This window comes from Dromiciops gliroides, chromosome 5 (assembly GCF_019393635.1).
Source record: "Dromiciops gliroides isolate mDroGli1 chromosome 5, mDroGli1.pri, whole genome shotgun sequence".
Lineage (NCBI taxonomy): Eukaryota > Metazoa > Chordata > Mammalia > Microbiotheria > Microbiotheriidae > Dromiciops > Dromiciops gliroides.
The window spans coordinates 33,133,335-33,154,665 of record NC_057865.1 but is presented as its reverse complement, the minus strand read 5'-3'; the positions used below and the strand labels follow the sequence as shown (position 1 = coordinate 33,154,665).

General features: G+C 39.4%; 1 protein-coding gene across 1 annotated transcript; it reads left to right on the top strand.

The window, feature by feature from the left end:
* Window positions 1-16,102: 16,102 nt before the first annotated feature.
* Window positions 16,103-18,253, top strand: LOC122728686 (E3 ubiquitin-protein ligase TRIM11-like). The gene is made up of 2 exons (XM_043967489.1): window positions 16,103-16,327; window positions 16,616-18,253. Exons 1-2 carry the CDS (start codon window positions 16,103-16,105, stop codon window positions 18,251-18,253), a joined length of 1,863 nt encoding a protein of 620 aa, XP_043823424.1.
* Window positions 18,254-21,331: the final 3,078 nt, after the last annotated feature.

The window sequence follows — 21,331 nt, the reverse complement described above, 5'->3', positions numbered from 1 at the left end:
GCTTGTGCTAATTTTGGCCTGATAATCAACACTAAGAAAACAGGGGTCCTCCATCAGCCAGCACCATGGCATTTGTATGTGGAACCATCAGTTGCAACAAATGGAAAAACAATTGAATGCTGTGGATAAGTTCACTTATCTTGGCAGTATACTTTGCAGGAATGTCCATATAGTTGATGAGGTTGATGGCCACATGGCCAGAGCTAGCAGAGCACTCAGAAGGGTCTGAAAGAAAACGTGGGAGAAAAGAGTGGCTATGTACCCAACTGAAGATCTACAGAGTAATTGTGGAGAGCTTACTGTTGTATTTATCTTGTACATAACTTGCTCTGTGTGTGTGTGTGTGTGTGTGTGTGTGTATTGCATGTAATGTCCCCCATTAAATAGCAAGCACCTTGAGGGGAAAAACTTTCTTTTACCTATTTTTTGTATCCCCAGTGCTTAGCACAGTACTTGGCACATAGTAGGTGTTCAATAAATGCTGATTGATTGACTTTATGAAGTTTTATAGGTTAGAAGAGTGACCAGGCATCAAGAGCTCAAGTTCTTGCTAGATTTTGTAGTTTCCAACAAAGCCCCAAGGGAAAGCTTATCTTCTGGCTCTGCACTGAGCCAAGATGTTGGATTTCCATTGTAAAAGCTAATCCACGTTAGTTAGCTAAAAGTTTGTTGTTGTTCAGTCATGTCTGACTCTTTGTGACCCCTTGTATCATTGCCCGCCAATAGTGTTCATGGGGTTTTCTTGGTAAAGATACCCGAGTGCTTTGCCGTTTCCTTCTCCAATGGATTAAGACAAATAGAATTTATGTGACTTGCTCAGGGTCACACAGCTAGTAAGTGTCTGAGACCAGATTTAAAGTCATGTCCAGGATCAGTGCTCTATGCATTGAACACCTAGCTGCCCCCAAGGCAACAGAGATTAAATAATTTCCCCGGGATCACACAGCTAGTAAGAAGCTGAGGTCAGATTTGGACTCATGTCTTTCCTGACTCTAGGCCCAGCATTCTATCCACAGAGCCATTTAACTTCCTCTAGGTAAGAGATATTGAAGTGTTAGCCACTGAGTTAATAAAAGATATAAGGCAATTGATACTGGGAAGAACACACTGGAATGGGAGCTTGAGTTGATGATTTTGGCGAACATACAATCAGCCTATCAGGGTTCTAGGGAAATATTCGTTCTGTCCTCCGTGGTAGACCTGACTTGTCATTGCAAATGTTGGCATAGGGACAACCAGAATTTCTAGAGGCTACATTAGAAAGCCCAGCTTCATATTTGGGAGTGAGAGTTCAATACAATTGGAATGCTAGTCAGAGATGTTTAAACAAACAGGTAATAGTGAATTCACCAGAAATTTCATTAGCAATAAACAATAAAGGAAAAAGATCCAATTAGCCTTTAAAAATAAACTCAAAGTCCCTCTCCTGTTTTCTACCCTTAGAGAGGAGACTCAGCAGAGACAATTCATACCCTCAGACTCCATTAATGGGGCAACCTCCCACTGTGTAATCATCCTGATTGAACCATATGACCCTGCATGTCTGCAACATGGACACATCCACATACTTTGGGTCTTAGGCTGAAGACTTTTTCTGCCTTGTGGGGAGGATCTTACTCTATATTAGAACAGATGAAGCTGAGATAGTAATGAAAGATTCTTCAACATTACAATTTTAATCTCATTTTGTATTATTTGTTTTTTTAATGGCAATCTTGATAATCAGTAGAAGAGTGTTTAACACTTTGAGGAATTAATTTGCATAGAGAAATGTAGTGATTCAATTTCTCAAGATTTGTCTTTCTTATAACCAACCTAATAAAGGATGGTTTGTACAGAGGGGACAGAGAGGCAAAGGAATGCAAATCTTCTACTCCATTCTCTCCCACCATGTATTAATGAATAAAAGGTCACTTGGCTGGAAAATTTGAAATAATATGAAGGAGATCACACTGAGAGTTCAGTACTTGGGGATTGTGAAGAAATGAGAGAAATGATACAATTCTAGTGCTCAAAACTGACCCATACAATGATTTGCAAACACGACTAAACTTGCCAAAGAATTAATTTTCTGATTGGACACACTCAAGGGTCAGCCATATATTAATTCACGCTCATCTCTCTGTGGCATAACCATGCTGATTTTGTAATAAAAACTCATTACAATATTCCCATTGCTGGCTCTTCAAACCCTTCAGACTAGTTCTCACCTGGCAGTGCCTTCTCCAAAGTGCTCATTTATTCCTTCCTTGATTGCACACTTTGTTTTGTTAAGGCTTAATTTTCTTCGCTTTGGATTCTTAAAATAGCACATCATTGAAAGTACTCTATGGATTGACTCAGTAACTTCTCTATCTATTTCAGATTTACAATACTGGCTTGGAATCCAATCAAGGCTTGAAAGATTTTACAAGGCATATTTTTTATGCCTTGTTGGAAAAAAAGTATTAGATCTTATTTTTGATAAGGAAATCTATTTTTCCTTCAATATTAAAATGATAAAACCTAATACATGCCAAGAAAGGATTAATTCTTTCTGTTTCCTCTTCCCTTTTCTTCCCTCCCTTGTCTTTCCCTTAATTTCTCTCATCTCTGTCCTTCTTACCTTCATATATCTGTCTGGTGTAGTGTTTGTCTTTCATTCCATCTACCTTTGGCTCTGTATCTCTTTTTCTTTCTTTTTTTTCTTTTATTTTTTTAAGTGAGGCAATTGGGGTTAAGTGACTTGCCCAGGGTCACACAGCTAGTAAGTGTTAAGTGTCTGAGGCCAGATTTGAACTCAGGTACACCTGACTCCAGGGCCGGTGCTCTATCCACTGCGCCACCTAGCTGCTTGGCTCTGTATCTCTATGTGCCTGTTTGTCTATCTCTCCCTCTATCTGCTTGCCTGTTTTTGTGTCTATCCTTTCACCCACCATCTCTCTGTCATTCTTAATTGCTATTCCTCTCACCATCTGTTTGTCTTGATCTCTTTTTCTCTCTTAAACTATAGCTATACAAAATCATGTTTCTCATTATAATCAAAGTCTTATGATAAAGAGGTTTGCTGAAGAATGATGTAATTAATTTTAACATATTTTTTATTAAAACCTGATCACCTTTAAATAAACACTTTGATAATTTTAATACACATGGGACAATTTAGGAATCTTAAAATAGATTTTTGTCTATAGGGCTTATCTCAAAAAACCCGCCTAACAAACTTATTTTCTCATCTTGAGTCTGACCTCTGTCCTAATGATACTTGTCTTTAAGTCCTTGCCAGGAAGCATCAAAAACTTGCAAAGCATCTTTCTGCAGCTTTAATTTATATTCATTTCTTACCATTATTTTTCTGTCAGTCCAATGAGCTGACATAGTTCTTGATTGAATTCATCTCATTGGTTCACTGAGTAACAAGGAGAAGAAATCACATGTCAGAAGAGTCATTCAAAAATAAGATAGCCTATCTCGTTCTACATTACTATGCTTGCACCATCATTTAGAAGTGGCCTGGAAAGTATTCCATTCCCATTTTTAGTGAAAAAGCTGTTAACCAGGCACATCATGCTAGATGAAAAGGCCCTATCATCTCTCTCCCAAATCACTTAATATGTTATCTGGTCAATGGATTGTTGTACATCACACTGAATTAACCACATCAAGCATAGGAATAACCATCAACTTCCACTATACTGGAACCACCATTCATTAGCTTCAAGGAACTGTCTCATCGTTACATCCTCAAAAAGTGACTTATTTCTACTTTTATAGCTTTTTGGCTAACCCAAATATAGTGGAGAGATTCTACTTGCAATAAACCAGAATCCATTAGGTAGGTAGGGGGCTAGCTGACATCAGTTGCTGGGGAAGGGGGGTTAGTTACCAAAGTGCCTCATCCATCGTCTTCACAGACTGACAGAGGGGTCCATGATCAAGAAAAACAGGACGAGTCCCTGATTTAAATATTCTGCTGTTTGAAGCAAGCATGGTTGGGGTAGGGGAAGAATCTGGGAGGGGCCTTGAACGTAGTGAGGAGGAGGCTTCAATACTCCAGACACTAGGTTTTGTCATGGACACCAGATTGTAGGGGAAAGTCTGGGACAGCAGATACTATGAGGGCACTGGTGGAGTTACTTGCCTCCTGGGGGGTGGGGGTGGGGGAAAGGGTAGGGCTGGATAATGTAGATACTCTCCCTTGGGTATAACCACAGGGAAGATTTCTGTTTTACAAAAATAGGATCCTTGCTTGGGAAGAAGTACAGGGTGGACCAAAAATCATGAAGGGTCTAATATTTTAATAGCTTTTTGAAAAATATTTTTTCTTTATTTTTTGCCATTTACAAGATTTGATTTTTCACATGTAATGTAATTTCATTTCCTATATGTGATGTTATGGTATCATAAATAAAAAATAAAAAAATAAAGGAGTTACTAAATATCTGTGACTTTTGCCCTACCGCATATATTATAGTGCAAAGAGCTCTCACTTAGGAGACAAAGCATGGGTTCAGATACCTCCTCTGAGGCTTAAGTCATTCAACTCCTCTCAGTCCCCCTTTCTGATTCTGTAAAAGGTGGTTGAACTAGAGTTACCTCTCAGGTATAAATTAGTAATCTTATTTTAATTAAATAGGAAGCTTCCTGTTTTAATTAGTGTTTCTTGACAATTAGGTAGTAAGCTCAGCTGTGTTTATCTGTTGAAAGGAAGGGGAAGGGAAAGTGAATTTACTAAGCACATGTGGTAGGTTTTGTGCAAAATGCTTTACAGATATTATTTCATTTGATCTTCATTTTACAGTTGAAGAAACTGAGGCAGACAAAATATGTGACTTGCCCGGGGTCTCACAGCCAGTAAGTGTCTAAGGCTGGATTTGAACTCAGGTCTTTGTGAGTTTAGGCCCAGTACTATATCTATAGTGCCATCCAGCTACCTCATAGTTTTTTTTTGTTTGTTTGTTTTGTTTGTTTTTTTTTTTGTGAGGCAATTAGGATTAAGTGACTTGCCCAGGGTCACACAGCTAGTAAGTGTTAAGTGTCTGAGGCAGGATTTAAACTCAGGTCCTCCTGGATCCAGGGCTGGTGCTCTATCCACTGCGCCACCTAGCTGCCCCTACCTCGTAGGTTTTTGAGGAAGTAGGAGTTTTTCATTGCCTTCTCAATTTTAGTACTTCGGACAAAGCCTCAGTTGTCTGAATTTCATTTTGACTCTGTTCTTGTTATGGGGTGTGATTCAACTGAACTGATCCTGGGTGATGGGATCATAGATTTAGTGCTAGAAAGTACCTTAAATAATTATCCTTTCCAACCCTCTCAGTTTTACAGTTGGGGAAGTGGAGTGGCTGAGAGGTAATACGTATTGTTTAGTGGTTCCAACTGAAACAATAGATTTTTGCTTGTTTAGAAATCTAAAACAAAACCGCCTCCCTGGCAAAATCTGGCCCATGAGTACTGAAGGTTTAAAAGAACTGCCCTGGGCATGCTCTTGAGGTATTCAATATTGGCCTTCTATTTTCAAGCCCCTTTGGACAGAGTTATCATGGTCACTTGCTTGAGAATTCAGCCTTTATGAAACCCTTGGCTTCTAATCTTAAATAGATATAATCTTTCATTCCTTCCTGTGCTGTGATGCCTCAGAGCTCAGTGTTGTTTGGAGAAATGATTTTGGGAAATAATATGATATTGATTTCTTGGCTTGATGTATAGGAGAAAGAAAACTGTGATGAAGGGATCTGCTCTTAAGGTTGCTTAGGATTTCCATTTTTCAGTGCATTAAGTGGTGGTGATGGGCATGTCCATTGAATGGGGGAGGTAGGGAATAAGTTTTTATAGAGCACCTACTATGCACCACTTACTGTGCTAAGCATATTTAACAGATATGATTTCATTTTATCATCACAATAATGCTTCTAGGTAGATGCTATTACCATCCCCGTTTTATAATTGTGGAAACTGAAGTAAGCATAGGTTGTGACTTTCACAGGGTCACAGAGCTCTATTTGAATTCAGGTCTTCCTGACTCTAGGCTCAGCAATGTATCCATTGTGTCACCAGCTGCCTGTGAAACCTGTGGGAGAAGAGAACCCTCCCCATCCTCTTAGACAGAAGGCATCCTTGGGAGATTATGTAACACCTGGGGTTCATTTTGGAGGCTCAGCTGAGAGAGTTGAAGGCATAAAGAATGGGAAAAATGGAATTGCCTACAGGGTCCTGTCTTGTCTCATCAACATTGACATTTCAAAGAATCCAGAAACCTTCCATCAGCAGATGACTTCATTGTGAAATCTATTGCTTGTGGAATATAGAAATAAAAATGATGTCCCTTCCCTTCCTCTGTAATAGGAGACTGTATTGCTTAATATATTTCATCCTCCCCCTTCCTCTTCTCATACACACATACACATGCTATATTAAATTTTCATTACCTGAGTGAAAGAATGAGCCTGTCTTTAGCACAAATGAGAATTTTAGATTATAAATGTCAATGTTTATTGCTGGGCATAATGCATGGGAAGCTTTTGCAAGGTTGTTAAGTGTCTTACGAGATGCATTTTGCAAATCACATTTTGCTTACTTCCTAGTTGAAATCCAAAGGAAACCTACATGGGAAGAAAATAAAAGGAAAACAAATCCACATCTTTTATAGCATCTTTTATGTTGGGGTGCATTACAGGAAAGCAGACTGCATCTGTTCTAACTATGTTGGTGCATATTGGTAGATAGCACATGTAAATTATAAAATACATCTAGAGAGTAACTTACTGTCTCCATCAGCCTAGTATGATGAGGAAAGGGGGTCTCCTTTCCATCAATCCTTTGAGATCTATATTTGATGTAGTTCTTAGCTGGATGAATCAGTTGATTTTATGTCTTGGGTGTCAGATTCTCTTGAAGGAGCCCTTGAAGAGGTTGGATCAGTGTTAGAATGATGTGACAACAACCCTTTGGCCCATGCAGTCACCTTCCTTACAACTCGGCAGCTTGTTGAAATCTCAATGTTAGGGATGATTTTACAAAGATTTTTTAAAAAATGAAATCATCCCTCCCCTCATGGAGCTTAGAGCAAGTAGAGTACATGGCGCATGCCAAGAATATTGGGATACTCTTAGATTCCAGAGGAAGCGTGGAAGATCAAAGTGCTAGTCTCAGTTCTGGCATTGACTAATTGTGGTTTCTAGTAAGCTTCTTAAATTCCTCATACCTCAATTTCCTTATTTGTAAAAAAAAGAGGATGATTCCAGTCCTAGCTACTTCATAGAGCTGTTTTAGACAAGTCCAAATGAACTGTTAATGGAAGTACTCTGGAAAGCATAAAGGGATATTGATGGAGATAGAGAAAAGGGAGGAGGGAGGAGGGGATATTATTTTATTAAGTGCTACTATATGTCAGTCAATGTGCAGACTTTTACAAATATTATTTCATTTGAACCTCATGCCAACCCTTGGGGGTGGGTACTATTATTATCTCTACTTTACAGGTGCAAAAACAGAGGCAGACATAAGTTAAGTGACTTGCCCAGGGTCACTTAGGTAGGAAGTTTCTGAGGCTGGATTTGAACACAAGTCTTTCTAACTTCAGGCCCAGCACTCTATCCACCATGCCACCTAGCTGCCCCTAGGTGATTTCATTGGCATAGGGAGATCTCAGAGAGGAAAATACATCTATTTATTCAGGTTGACATCTTCTGCAATTTGAATTTTCTAAGTTAGAAAATTGCATAGAGTATGGAGAGAGAAATTGTATGTCCAGAGTCACACAGCCAGCATGCGCCAGAGGGAAGATTGAACCCAAATCTTCCTGGTACTAGGGTCAGCTCTCCATCCATGATGCCTTGCTGATTTCATACTGATAAACTTGAAGCAGTATACAAACATATCGTTGTTGCTTAGTCATTTCAGTAATGTCTGACTCTGTGACCCCATTTGGGGTTTTCATGGAAAAAATCCTGGAGTGGTTTGCCATTTCCTTTTCCAGCTCATTTGACAGATGAGGAAACTGAGGCAAACAGGGTTAAGGGACCTGTCTAGGGTCACATAGCTAGTAACTGTGTGAGTCTGGATTTGAACTTAGCTCTTGCTGACTCCAGACCTGGCACTCTACCCACTGTGACAACTAACTGCCCTATCTTCCCCATAGTAGGTGATTAATAAATATTAATCAGAATAATGTATATAATAATGGCAATTATGTGAAAATTATTATCAAACTTATCTACATACATCATACCATCCTTATTAGATTATAAGCTTTTTGAAGGAAGGAATTAAGTCGGTTTTCATCTTTTTAGGTAGTATTCTAATGTATGCATTGTGGTCCTTAAACATGCTTATTGAATTGAATTGAGGATTTAAACAAGCAAGGCTTTGAGTATAATTATTAAGGTAAAGCAGAAAGGCAACAGAGAGATTTTCAAACTCTCAGCTTCTTTGTCTTTTTTACAATTTACTGATGTGTATTTGCTGATGGCCTTTTATAATACTTATAGTCACCGGAACCAATTTTCAATCCTTAGGTCCACCAGCCACTAGTGTGTTGCACTGACTATGAAGTTGTTTTGTGCCATTTCATGACAACTGAATGCCAATGTTACTGGGCTAGTCTTCTTTAAGGTGTTTTAAAATTGTTCTGTAGACTAATTCAGCATTGTGGAATCATAGACATTTCCCTAGAAATTGGTTGTGTTCATAAATCATTTATCTTTCTTAGGGACTTAGAGATTAATGAATTCCTTATGGTCCTTGAGTTTTGTTCTTTGGGAATCAAAAATAGATCACAGGAATGAAAGAATGAATAGAAAAAACCACTGATTTCAATTGTTTTTCAGTCATTTCTGACTCTCTGTGACCCCATTTGGAGTTTTCGTGGCAAAGATATTGGAATGGTTTGCTATTTCCTTCTCCAGCTTATTTTAAAAATGAGGAAACTGAGGCAAACAGGACTAAGGAATTCGCTGAGGGTCGCACGTCTAGTAAGTGTCTGACACCAGATTTGAACTAAGGAAGATGAGTCTTCTTGATTCCAAGCATCACTTAGCTGCCCAAAGCACTTATTAATTCACCAAACAAGCAAGAATTGTAGTAGAAAAACTACAAGCTGCTATCCTGAAATAACAACTGTTCCTGAGGTGAATTCAACTGGATATAATGGTATCATATCTTAAGAATAGTGCCTTATCATGATAGTGCTTTCTCCTTTGCAAAGTAATTTGGAATATATTTACAGAGAAGTAAATAGGCTTAAAGAGCTTATGACTTACTCAGGGTCGTGAAGCTAGGAAATGGTGGCTCTGAGACTAGAATGCATGTCCTCTTAATCCCAGTGGTTTGTTCTTTCCTCTCATATATGCTATCTTTTTTATCATGGGATTATTTAGAAGTGGATAGGGCCTCCAAAGCCAACTATGGGGAAATTGAGGGCCAGGGAGATTAATTTACTTCACCAAAGTATAACAGGTAGCAAGCATCAGTGTATGATTCAAACTCAGGTCTTCTGACTCCAGAGTAAGTGTTTTGTCCATTGTACCATGACGTCTCACTTGTATTAACTCTTGAAATGTAGGGAAGAACTTTTACAGTGGAGGAAAAATGGAGTGGTGGTGGCAGGCAATGCTTCAACCTCACTCTCATTGGAATTGGTTCAAAGAGGGAAAAGTACACGTAGAGTTGTGTGTGGAAATCTATCTTACCAAACATGGAAATAGGAGGACAATGGGTAAGACAAAGGGGATGTATAACGTCACTTTCAATATGTATTGTTATGTTATTAGATGATGTCATTGGCCCAAAGTCACTGACACAGTAGAGCCAGGATTCAAAACTGTGTTCTTTTATCCAAAATTCGACACTCTTTCCATTGCCCCATGCTCTCATCTGCAATAGTTCAGATAAATCCACTGTGGTTGTCAGTCAGTATCACTCTATGAGTACCCATGATAATTAAACATGACTCAGGGAATATCATCTTTTCTTTTTCTCTTCCCTTGATCCAAATTCAAGGTCAAACACCAAGGGAACTTTGCAAACCTGAACATGCAAGGTGCAGAGGTCTCATCAGGTTATGCAAAGCCCCTGAGTAATTGTCTTTGGATACTGGTTTGAATAAAACACATTATTTTTGGCCTTTCATAGGAACCAAAGTAATTTTAAAACTTCCAAAGTGCTCACAAGAAATTGTTTTTCTAGTTGCTGAACTGAACCTCTCACCATGGGGAGAGTCTTCCCAGAGCAGGTTATCACCTACTTTCTTCAGGCAATGCTGTGGACAGTCTCTTACTTGATACTTTCTCCAGTGGTAACTGCCAAGTCCTGGGGACTTGTTGAAGGGAGGGTTACATGTTTTTTTTGTTGAAAATAAGCAGAATTCTTCCTGTCTCATTAATCCTCTGGAAATTTTCAGGAAATGGGGGCTTGACTTTCATTATTATCTTCATTCTGCAAGTGGAGAAGCTAGTTAGAAGTGATGTCAGTTGCCAAACTTCCCTGAAAGAAGCCATGACAGAAGTTGGGAATGATTTTGGGGATTCTGGATCCCAGGCACCTGATCTAAACCACATTCCTTGTGAGTGTGCATCATGTTTGTTTAAATGTCAGACAGTTGAGAGACATTTCAGGCACATCTGGATTTTGTCAGGTTAATGAAATGTTTGGGTTGACTTGGGACTATTTTTTTGGTTCTTTCAAAATAAAAGCATCTTGCATCATATCAATTCAAAGCAACATGCATTTATTGAGTTCTTGCTTCAAGTAAGATATGATAGTAAGTTAGCTCTGGTCATAAAGGAATGAATAATTCCATAGTCCATACCTTTAGTCCTGCCCTTAAAGAGGCTACAATCTAGTGTGTATGCATGGTGGAGATTGGTATGCCAATAAGTCTGATATAAATAATGAGAATGGGAAAAGGCTGGAAGCATGGTGTGATAACAGCTGACATTTATGTAACACTTACTATGTACCAGACAATGGGCCAAGTGCTTTATGTTTATCTTATTTGATCCTCACAATTCTGGGGGTTAGGTGCTATTACTATTTCCATTTTACAGATAACAAAACTGAAGCAAACAAAGATTAAGGGGGCATCTAGGTGGCACAGTGGATAGAGCAACTGCCCTGGAGTCAGGAGGACCTCAGTTCAAATCCGGCCTCAGACACTTAACACTTACTAGCTGTATGACCCTGGGCAAGTCACTTAACCCCAGTTGCCTCACCAAAAACAACAACAACAACAAAGAAACAACATACACAAAAAACCCCCAAAACAAAACAAAAAACCCCAAAACAAAACAACAACAAAGATTAAGTGACTTGTCAAGGGTCAGATTGCTGATAAGTGTCTCAAGCTGGATTTGAACTCAGGTCTTCTTGAGGACAGGCCCAGCATTCTATCCACTGTACCACATAACTGCCTAAACAATGTAAAGAACATTGGATTGAGGTTCCTAGACTTGATTTTGAATCCCAGTGGCCTGAGGAAAATTATTCAAATTCTCCTGTTCTTGGTTTCCTCAGATCTAAAATGAGATAGACCAGAATAATGTGAAAAGGACACTAGAAGTAGTTAAGTACATTGGAGAGGTCCAGGCAAAATGCACCATGAAATTTGAAATTGCTTTCAAATGGTGGTGATAGAGAGAAAGGGTTTAGGGAGCAATCAGAAAAAGTTTTCTGGAGGAGATAGTATGATATGATAGACCATGAAGCATGAAAGGTATAGATAGGGAAAGAATTAAAAAATAAAAATGGAAGTAAAAAAAAAAAAACAAGTAAGGGTAGTCAAGTATGGATGGAATATAGCATATGTGGAGGGTAGTTACAAGGTTTACTTGAAGCTAGACTATAGAAACTTTGACTACCAGAATGAAGAGCTTTAATCAGTGAAGAATCAGCCAATATTTTTGAGTAGAGGAATGATACAATCAGAGAAGAGCAAGATTACCTAGATAACAGTGAGTTTGGAGAGAAGGAGATGACAGCCTTCTATGATTATGCCCTATTTCCTACTTGGGAGGCTTAGATATAGTTTGTGCCTTCACCTATCAGGTTTCAACTCTTGTCTGAGTCCATTTGGTTGGCCAACCCAACCCAAATATTTATTAGGCAGGATGTTATTCAATTACAAATTGGTGTATTCTCTGACATACGCTTTTCTGTGTCAAATTGTATGAGTCATTTAACTAGTCACCACTGAACACTAAGAAAAAGAACACATCATTTTATTCGTTGTCCCTGGCATTGCCCATTGCCATCTATGAAAGTTGGTATCAGGAACAGAGTCTCACTCCCATGCACATTCCATTAATTTCTACCAGAGACACATTTATTATGATAAGATAGTAATTTTGATACCATCAGGTGAAGAAATTCCACATCCACGACTGGCTGACGTCATATTCCACTCCATTAGTAACGTCTAGACTTCATTAGACTCCTTAACCTTTCCCAGTAGGGTATGTTTGAAGAAAGAAAATAGAACCTTCAGACTGTCTATTAACATATTGTGCCTGAAAATTCTCTACCATATTACTTTAAAGGCCAATTAAAGAGTGAGTTCTATTCCTTTTGCAGTAGCAAACAACTCCCTCTGAGTTATGTTTAGCTGAATCCAAATGGGAGCAGCTTCTTAAGAAAACAAGGAGCTGTGAAGAGCTGCCTATTCTCATCCCAACCCTTGTGAAATTGAATGTACCTCCCTAGGTGAGAATTCTCTCTGTTATTTTCCTGGGCCAGGTGTTGTATTACTGATATTGAGGATGATACCTTATATTTAAATAACTTTAGTTACTAGGCACGTAAAGTACATGCATTATCTAATTTGATTCTCATCAGAGCTTCGGAGGTAGAGAGCAGTTCTGAAGCATGTTTCCAGAGGTCCATCATTTGAACTCTTGCCCATTCCTGGCTTTCTGTAATGACTAATTGCTGCTGTCCTCAAACTGAATTCTGAGGCTTGGCCATGAAGAGATGTTTCCAGATGTGTTGAGTATGGCTGTTAGCTGAACTACATCAGGCCTTCATCAGTGTATGTCTTCCTGTCCCAGGCAGCAATTGAGTTTTTAGAGCAGACTGAACTCAAGCTATTGCCACTAAAGGCAGCAAATAATGGATATTAAATACTTAATTAAACAGGTTGGAAGAGATTGAACCAAAACATTCTGAAAGAGTGAACATTTCCTTTGAATCCTAAGGTGTGGTGGGGAAGGAGGAGTGGGAAGGGAAGCCTTGGGAAGCATGATTAAGTGGTTCTTTTGTGGTGTACAATATGAACCCTGTTTATTGGAAAAACTGTCTTCCAACTAGTTTGTCTACAAATAGAGACGTATAAAGCATATCACTATATATATATATATATATAATATATGTGTGTGTGTATATACATATATATAATATATGTGTGTGTGTATATATATAGACATATATATATATCCTATAAATGCTTATTCCTTTCCTACCTATAAATGGACACAGCAGACTATGAAAAATTGAATTTTTCTCCAGATTCTATTATGAAATTTCCCAAACACCTCTTTTCCAAAAGAAGATTGAATGAGAACCTAGATTCTGGATTCAAATTGACTACTGCATACTGGCTCCATTTACTATTCTGTGTGACCTTGGGAATAAATCTCTGTGCCTCAGTTGTACCAGATACTCTTTAGGGCCCCTTCTTGGTCTTAATATGATAATGATGGGATAACAATTATGCTGCTAATGTACTAAGAATCTCTGGCAATCCAGAAAAGGTCCGGAATAGTTAGGTATATGGTGTTACTGAGGTCATTAAATAGAATACCTTTGGGAAGTATGCAGTTCCTATATAACAAGGTATCAAGAGATCATGGTCTAATGTTGTGAAAAGAACACAGAAGGAACAAAAAAGTCAGTATATGCCTATTTTCCAGGGTTGACTCTAATGAAAAGCATTTTTATTGATACCTTTTGTCTTTATATTACATTCTTTTCAGAATGTATCACTCCCCACTCTCCTACAATCCCTTGAAATACAGATGAAAAAAGAAAGAGAAAGAAAGCAAGTCAGCAAATCTAACAATGGATCTGACAATATTTTATGTCTAGAGTTCCCCATATCTGCAAGGAACAGAGTGGGGATGCATTTTCTCAACTGTTTTCCAGGTCCTATCTTGGTCATTAAATTTGATTTTCTGGTTTTTTTATGGCATTCTCCTTTTAGAATTTCTGAACCGAGGTAATTGAATACAACCTGGTTATTTTACAGATGAGGAAATTGAAACTCAGAGAAACTAAGCACTTTCCTAAAAATCACATGGGAACCCAGTGATATAGCCACCAATTTCTCTTTACTTCATATACCATTACGTCTTTAATAAAACTTAAGAATTTTGTTTGTTTTAACATCAGTCCTTGACTTTTGGGAACCTAGGTAGCACAGTGGATAGAGCACTAAGGCTAGAATCAGGAAGACCTGAATTCAAATCGAGTCTCAGATACTTATTAGCTGTGTCACCCTGGACAAGTCACTTAACCTTTGCCTCATTTTCCTCGTCTGTAAAATGGGAATAATAATACTAACCATTTACCAGGGTTATTTTGAAGATTAAATTAGATCCTATTTGTGAAGTGCTTAGCAAAATGCTTGGCACGTTGTAAGTGCTACATAAATGTTAGCTATTTGTCATCATCATCACCACCACCACCACCACCACCACCACCACCATCATCTCTAAAGTTCATCTAGTTGCCTTTGTTATTTATAGTCTCAGGTATCACATTTTGCTAACCAGCATTATTGGCTTGTGTCCAGTGATACCTTTTCTCCCTAGATTATGCCTTGATTAAACACTATTAATTCCTTTTATAAATCTGACCAGTTCATGGAAAAGAGAATTTTTTGTCCTTGATCAGCAGTTGTGAACCAAGCATTGACTCATGTGGCACAGTGTTACATCTCGAGAAAAGTGGGATTGAGTCCCAGTTTATTAACTAGATTATCTTTACTAGCCCTTTTCACCTCCTTGGCATTCAGTCTCCTCATCTGTGAGCTAAAGACTTGAGTGATCTAATCTATAAAATCCCTTTGAACTCTAGATTTTATGATTTCACTGTGACAAAAGGAAGATGAAAAGTGAATCCAACAACAGTAAAGACTTTCAAATAAATACTAAAGATGACTAGTATTAGTGATATCTGAGGGATGAGGAAGTGAATTTTTTAGATAGGGAACATCCCTGGATAGGATGCTATCACATATGCCTTTGTGTACATAAAGACAATTTTCTACATCAAGTTCTAAAGTCTCTTTCTATCAGTTGTTTGAGACTTGATTGTATTTTCCCAAGCAAACAATAGAATACAGGGTGGCTAGATTTCCATGTCAGGTGCTGTGTCCTTTAAAATCTAAATGTGTGGTAACCTCAAATTCGAAGCTTTAGCACCAGTCTTTGGGCATTAAACATTTATTAAAGCATACCAGGTATTCACATGGAGTTCAGAAAGTTAAGAAAAGGCCTATCTAGCCTAGTCCAGCCTGGTCAGGTTCTTCCTCAAGTCCTCCACCATGAGCCTGATTCAATCATGAACTCCCCAGTGTACTGCGTGTGGAAGCTTTTTATAGGTCTGGAGCATAGGAGGTCCTTAACACACTGCTTCAAGCTGATTGGTAGGTGTCATCCAAATCCATTGGTTCACTGGACTTGAAGGTGGTCTCCGGGTGAGTTCAAAGTCCCCAGCTTCTGAGAACAATACCTTCCTGAGGGCCAGCCAGATGTGTTTATAATCCAGTTAATTTGAAGTAGGCCAATCAGCAGTCAATCACTCTCACTTAATTCAATCAGTTTAGATAAATCTCCAGATGGGCCCTTGAGTATCTGCTAAATCCCATTATTTTATCACAGTCTGTATGGATGTACATATGTATGGCAGTGGACATTAAGGGCAGTAAACCCTTGAGTGTTTGTCTCTTCCATAAACAGGAAGAATCTAGAATCCCAGAGAAGGCAAAAAGGCCAATGAGGCTTTTCCTGGAAATGTAGGTCAATTAATAAAGTTCAATTAAGTTTTGTCTCATGAGCAATTGATTGGAAAAAAATAAATTCTACTACTTAAATTAAGAAACTAGACAGTTGTTCTATTATTCTACTTTGCAGGAATGGAGACGTTTTCTGCCCTCAAGTTGCTTGAGGAAGTTTATATGACAACTATGGATAGAAAGGATGAGGGGAAAGGAGACAGTGAGAAGCAAGACAGATGTGGCAGCACTGCAAGAGAAAAGAGCTCCGGAGAACCCCTGTGTGGGTGGTCACTTTCCTCCTGCAGCAGAGAATGGAAAGTCACTAGTAGGATGTGTTACCATGAGGATGACCTTCTTGTGTGGGTTGGGGAAAAGACTTAGAGAGGTCCCTTCTCAGTCTCATAGTCTGTGACTCTGTAAAGGGATTGAAAAAGAAGGATGGAAAGGAGTCTTAAGAAGACTTTGGAGTTGATTCAGCTGGGAAGGGGAGAGGAATGAACCAACCTGTAGATTCTTCTGCCTACAAGAGTTCAGGGCACAAATCATATTTGAGAATCCATTAAACTAAAGCCTCCATGTTTCCATGGCATTCCTCCTTACAAAGTTCCTTACAAACTCTCAGCATGGTGAATAATCACTGTCTATTCAAAGGAGTCAACCATAAGTGTGAACTCTGGGGGCCACAGAGCTGCTGGAAGTAGCAAGAGTTCACAGGTTGACCTGGAGGCTTCCCAGCCAGGGGAATTCACACCTTCCCAAGGAGACCCTCAGAGGGGTGGGGCTAGCTCCTATAAAAGCAGAGCATCCTTCAGCTCAGAAGCACTGCTTTCAGTGGCACTGAAATCCCTTCCTCTTGGTTGCTGCAGAAAAGAAGCAGTTGGAGAGAGAAGAATGGCTGCTGCTGGGGAAAAGGTTCAGAGACTGCAGAAGGAAATCACCTGTGGTACCTGTAGGAGGAACTTCTCTGAGGCAGTCACCATGGAGTGTAGGCACAGCTTTTGCCAAGCATGTCTCAACTTGAGCTGTATAGTTGGAGCTGCCAAGTTCTCTTGTCCCGAATGCAAGCAAGTGCCCCAGGTCAGGGAATTCCCAGTAGTCACTGGGGGCCTGGCACAGCTGACTGAGGTGGGCAAAGATATCAGCTGCCACCCTTTGCAGAGTGCTGAAGGACAGAGCCAGTGTGCCACTCACAAGGAAGTCCTCAAGCTCTTCTGTGAAGATGACCAGACAGCCATCTGTGTGAGATGTTCCACAAGCCCAGAGCATGGGGCTCACGTGCTCTCTCCTATAGAAGAGGCTGTTCACAGATGCAGGGAGAAGCTCCAGCACATCTTGAGTCAGGTGGAGAAGCATTTGGAGGAGGGTAAGAAACTTCTTGCCCAGGAGGAAGATCCTGCTGTCGCCTGGGATGAGATGATCAGAAAAGAATATTGCCGACTGAACAGAATCCTGAAGGAGGAATTTCAGTGTCTTAAAGAGAGAAGGGAAGAGAAAAAGACAAGCCAGGACAGACCATGCCAGGATATAGAGACCCTTAAGCACCTTATGCTGGATCTGCAGGAAGCATGCCACCAACCCAATGCGGACCTGCTACAGGATGTCAAGCAGCTGCTGGGAAGGAGTGAGTCAGTGTTGTCCCAAAGGGTCAAGGCTGTCACCCCAGAGATGAGAGACTGTGTCATCCCAGGCATGGTAGACTTGCTGAGCCAATTCAGAGTGGACATCACAATGGATCCCACATCAGCTAGTCCCTCTGTGATTGTTTCTGAGGATCTGAAGAGTGTGAAGGCTGCAGAAGACTGGCAGGTGGACCCTGAGAATGCTGACTACTGTCCTTTGCAGTACGTCTTTGCTGAGCAGGCCTTCAGTGGAGGCAGACATTACTGGGAGGTGGATGTGAGTCAACTACCTCAGTGGATACTGGGGATCCAGGCTCCAAACAGAAGGAGTGGCAGAAGGAGTGCATACTCCCTTTCCTCTAAGTTCCTGCTTCGATGTGTCAAGATAGGAGATGATTCCTATTTGCAATCCTGTCCAGGATCACTGAACCATCGAGTGAAAAGTCCTGTGGCCAGGGTCGGGGTCTACCTGGATTACATGCCTGGCTATCTAGTCTTTTATAACGTTCTCCAGCGCTCCCTTATCTATAGGTTCTTTCCTATACTTTTCACAGACCTCGTCAAACCACTTTTCTTCCCCGGTCCCCTACTTGCAGGAACAGAGGCTGGTCCCATGACTCTCTGTCCGGTTGAACCTCGTATCTGTGATTGCCACTATCGAACCCTTTGAGCACTTCTACAGAAAGAATTCCCAACCCACCACCAGTCTTCCTGGCTGTGCTCCTTCAATTCCCAGCATTCCCCTACAAGAGCATGAGCATTATCTACTTCACAAAAGAACAAAATCCATGGAACTTTTCCCAGTCCAATCCCTCTACACATGCAGTAAAACCTGCTGTGCATGCTTCAATCTATATTCACCTCTGGAGATGGATAGCATTTGTCATAATGCGCCATTTGGATTTGTCTTGCATCATTGTTTTGATCAGAATGGTTGTCTTTCACAGATGATCATCATTACAATATTGCTGTTTCTGTGTACAGTATTCTGACTCTGTTCACTTCATTTTGCATCAGTTCATATAAGTTTTCCCATTCTGCTTGTCATTTATTATAGCATAATAACATTCTCTCCATTCCCCAATTGTTGGGCTTCCCCTTGATTTCCAATTCTTTGCCACCACAAGACAGCTGCTATTTTTATATTTATATTTTATCTCTTTAAGATACAGACCTAGTAGTGGTATTACTGGGTCAAAGAGTATGCACAGTTTTATAGTCATTTAGGCATAGTTCAAAATTTTTCAGAATGGTTGGACCAGTTCAAATCTCTACCAACAGTGCATTAATGTCCCATTTTTCCACATTCCTTCCAATATTGGTCCTTTTCTGTCACGTTAGTAGTATCTCAGAGTTGTTTTGTTTTGCATATCTCTAATAAATAATGATTTAGATAATGTTCATATGACTAGGTGTCTGTAATTTCTTCTTTAGAAAACTTTCTGTTCATATCTTTTCACCATTTATCAATTGGGTAATGACTCATGTTTTTAAAAATTTAATTGGGTTCCCTATATATGTGAGAAATGAGGTCTTTATCAGAGAAACTTGCTAAAAATCCCTTCCCCCTATTTCTTGCTTTCCTTCTAATTTTGGCTACACTGGCTTTATTTTTTACAAAATCTTTTTAATACCCTGTAATAAAAATTATCCATTTTACTTCCTGTGATCATCTCTGTGTCTTGATTGGTCATAAATTCTTCCCTTATCCATATATATCACAGGTAAATTTTCCGCACTCCTCTAATTTGCTTATGGTCTTACCCTTTATGTCTAAATCATGTACCCATTTTGACTTTATCTTGGTATATGTTATGAGATGTTGTTCTATACCTAGTTCCTGTCAAACTACTTTCCCGTTTTCCCAGAAATTTTTTTCAAATATAAGTTCTTATTCCCAAAGCTTGGATTTTCAAGCTTATAAAGACTAGATTACTATGGTCATTTACTGTTCTGTATTGTGTCCCTAATCTATTCCACTGATTTACTACTCCATTTCTTGGACAGTAGTAGATTGTTTTCATGACACCATTCATCTTAAAGACAGGGAAACTAGGCCCCAAAGAGATTAATTGCCTTACCCATGCGTGGTTACTCACATATCAAAAGTGGGATTCAAATCCATGTCTTCATGACTTTTTTTTTTCACAGATAACTGGGTTTTATTACAATAGAACTGCTGTGGGTCACATGGGCTCTCCAGGCCCAAGCCTAAGGCCATAAGGCCTCATGTGGACACACAATTCAACATTACATAATATGTCATTCTGTCTCTTTTTATGTATGAGTCAAATGAGGTAACAGATGTAAGATACTTGGTAAAACTTAAAAAGCCTCCTAGGTAAACATCAGCTACTATTTCTGTTTTATAGAGGATATAACTGAGATTCAAAGAGATTAAGTGAGTTTCTTTCTCTAAGTTAATGAATAGTAGAGATAAATCAAGGAATGAAATAGATACGTACCTTTATCCTTCATTTCACACTCTTTCCACTACAACACACAATATTATCTAAGCTAAAGATTTGAAAAGGTTTTCCAGGTTATTTTGACAAAAGGATAAAATCCTCTTACCATTTATAACATCATAGTTGTTGTCCATCTGCTTCAGATTTCTCGTTTTCTTCCCAAGAAAATGTTAGTTAACGCCTTTTTAAACTAAATGACTTGAGATCTCTGCATATTTCACAACAGCTTTCAAGACATTACACTATTTTCTCCAACTCTTGTTCATTATTTCAGAGAGACAACCCTGAATGATAGATGTCAGAAATGTTTAAAATGATAATCATTTCTTATATGCCAAGGGACTGGAACTTGAAGGGTGGTGGGAAGGCCCTGTCGTTAGGACCCTGCTCCAAGCCAGAGAGAGATGGAATTGCTGTTCTCTGGTTGTCATTTTGTAACTGACATTAGTCAATCATGGATTAAGATGGGAAATGCCTTTTGTGATCAAAAATCAAGGAGTGCTTCCCTGTGTGATATTTAAATTGGCTCTGAAGGAAACTCCAGAAGAGGAACACATAATTGGAGTAAGCATGCTGCCTCTCCTTCCAACTGCTTCAAAGGGTTTGACGCCCTTTTGGAATAGGGAAGCAGTCTGTTATGGTCCCAAGTGCACTCTGCAAACTTGTAAAAGACCCACGTTCTAGTCCTGGATTAACCACTAACAGACTGAATACCTCTGAGCAAGCCTAAGCATTTCTATGGATCTGCATGAGATGCAATAGTGAGGCACTGGGCAGATGGTCAACATGGTATCTGAGGGAAAAGGGGATAAATAGCAATGGGCTCTCTAAGGTAAGCTTCTCCTATGAGCACACAACCAAAAGGCTAACGGGACCATGGAGATAATTTAGTTTACCTCCATCATTGTATATATGTAGTGAAATTGGTCCAAAAAAGTGAAGTGATTTGGCTACGGTCAAATAGTCAATGGTAAAGGTAGAATTTAAATCGAGATCTTCTGACTCCATGACAAGTGCTCTTTCTTCCACTCTCTTCGGCAAAGTCTAGTGGAAACAGGGCTGGATTTCGGGTTGGAGCATCAGGGTTTAAATATGGGCTCTGTGACTTGTTATCTGGTCCTTAACCACTTTGAGTCTCACTTTTCTCCACTGTGAAAATGAAGGGATTGGACAAGATGACGCGGAAGCTTCCTTCCAACTCTAAATCTTTAGTCTCGTGATTTGCTCTATAGTCCATCCACAACTCAGTGACAACCTGAGGTTGAGTTGTAGAGCAGAGA

What these genes read in the sequence shown, in the direction of transcription:
- LOC122728686 (XM_043967489.1), top strand. Translation starts at nt 16,103, where the DNA reads ATGGAGACGTTTTCTGCCCTCAAGTTGCTTGAGGAAGTTTATATGACA. An exon ending in AGGATGACCTTCTTGTGTGG is followed by an intron (nt 16,328 to 16,615) that starts GTTGGGGAAAAG and finishes GTCTATTCAAAG; the next exon opens with GAGTCAACCATAAGTGTGAA.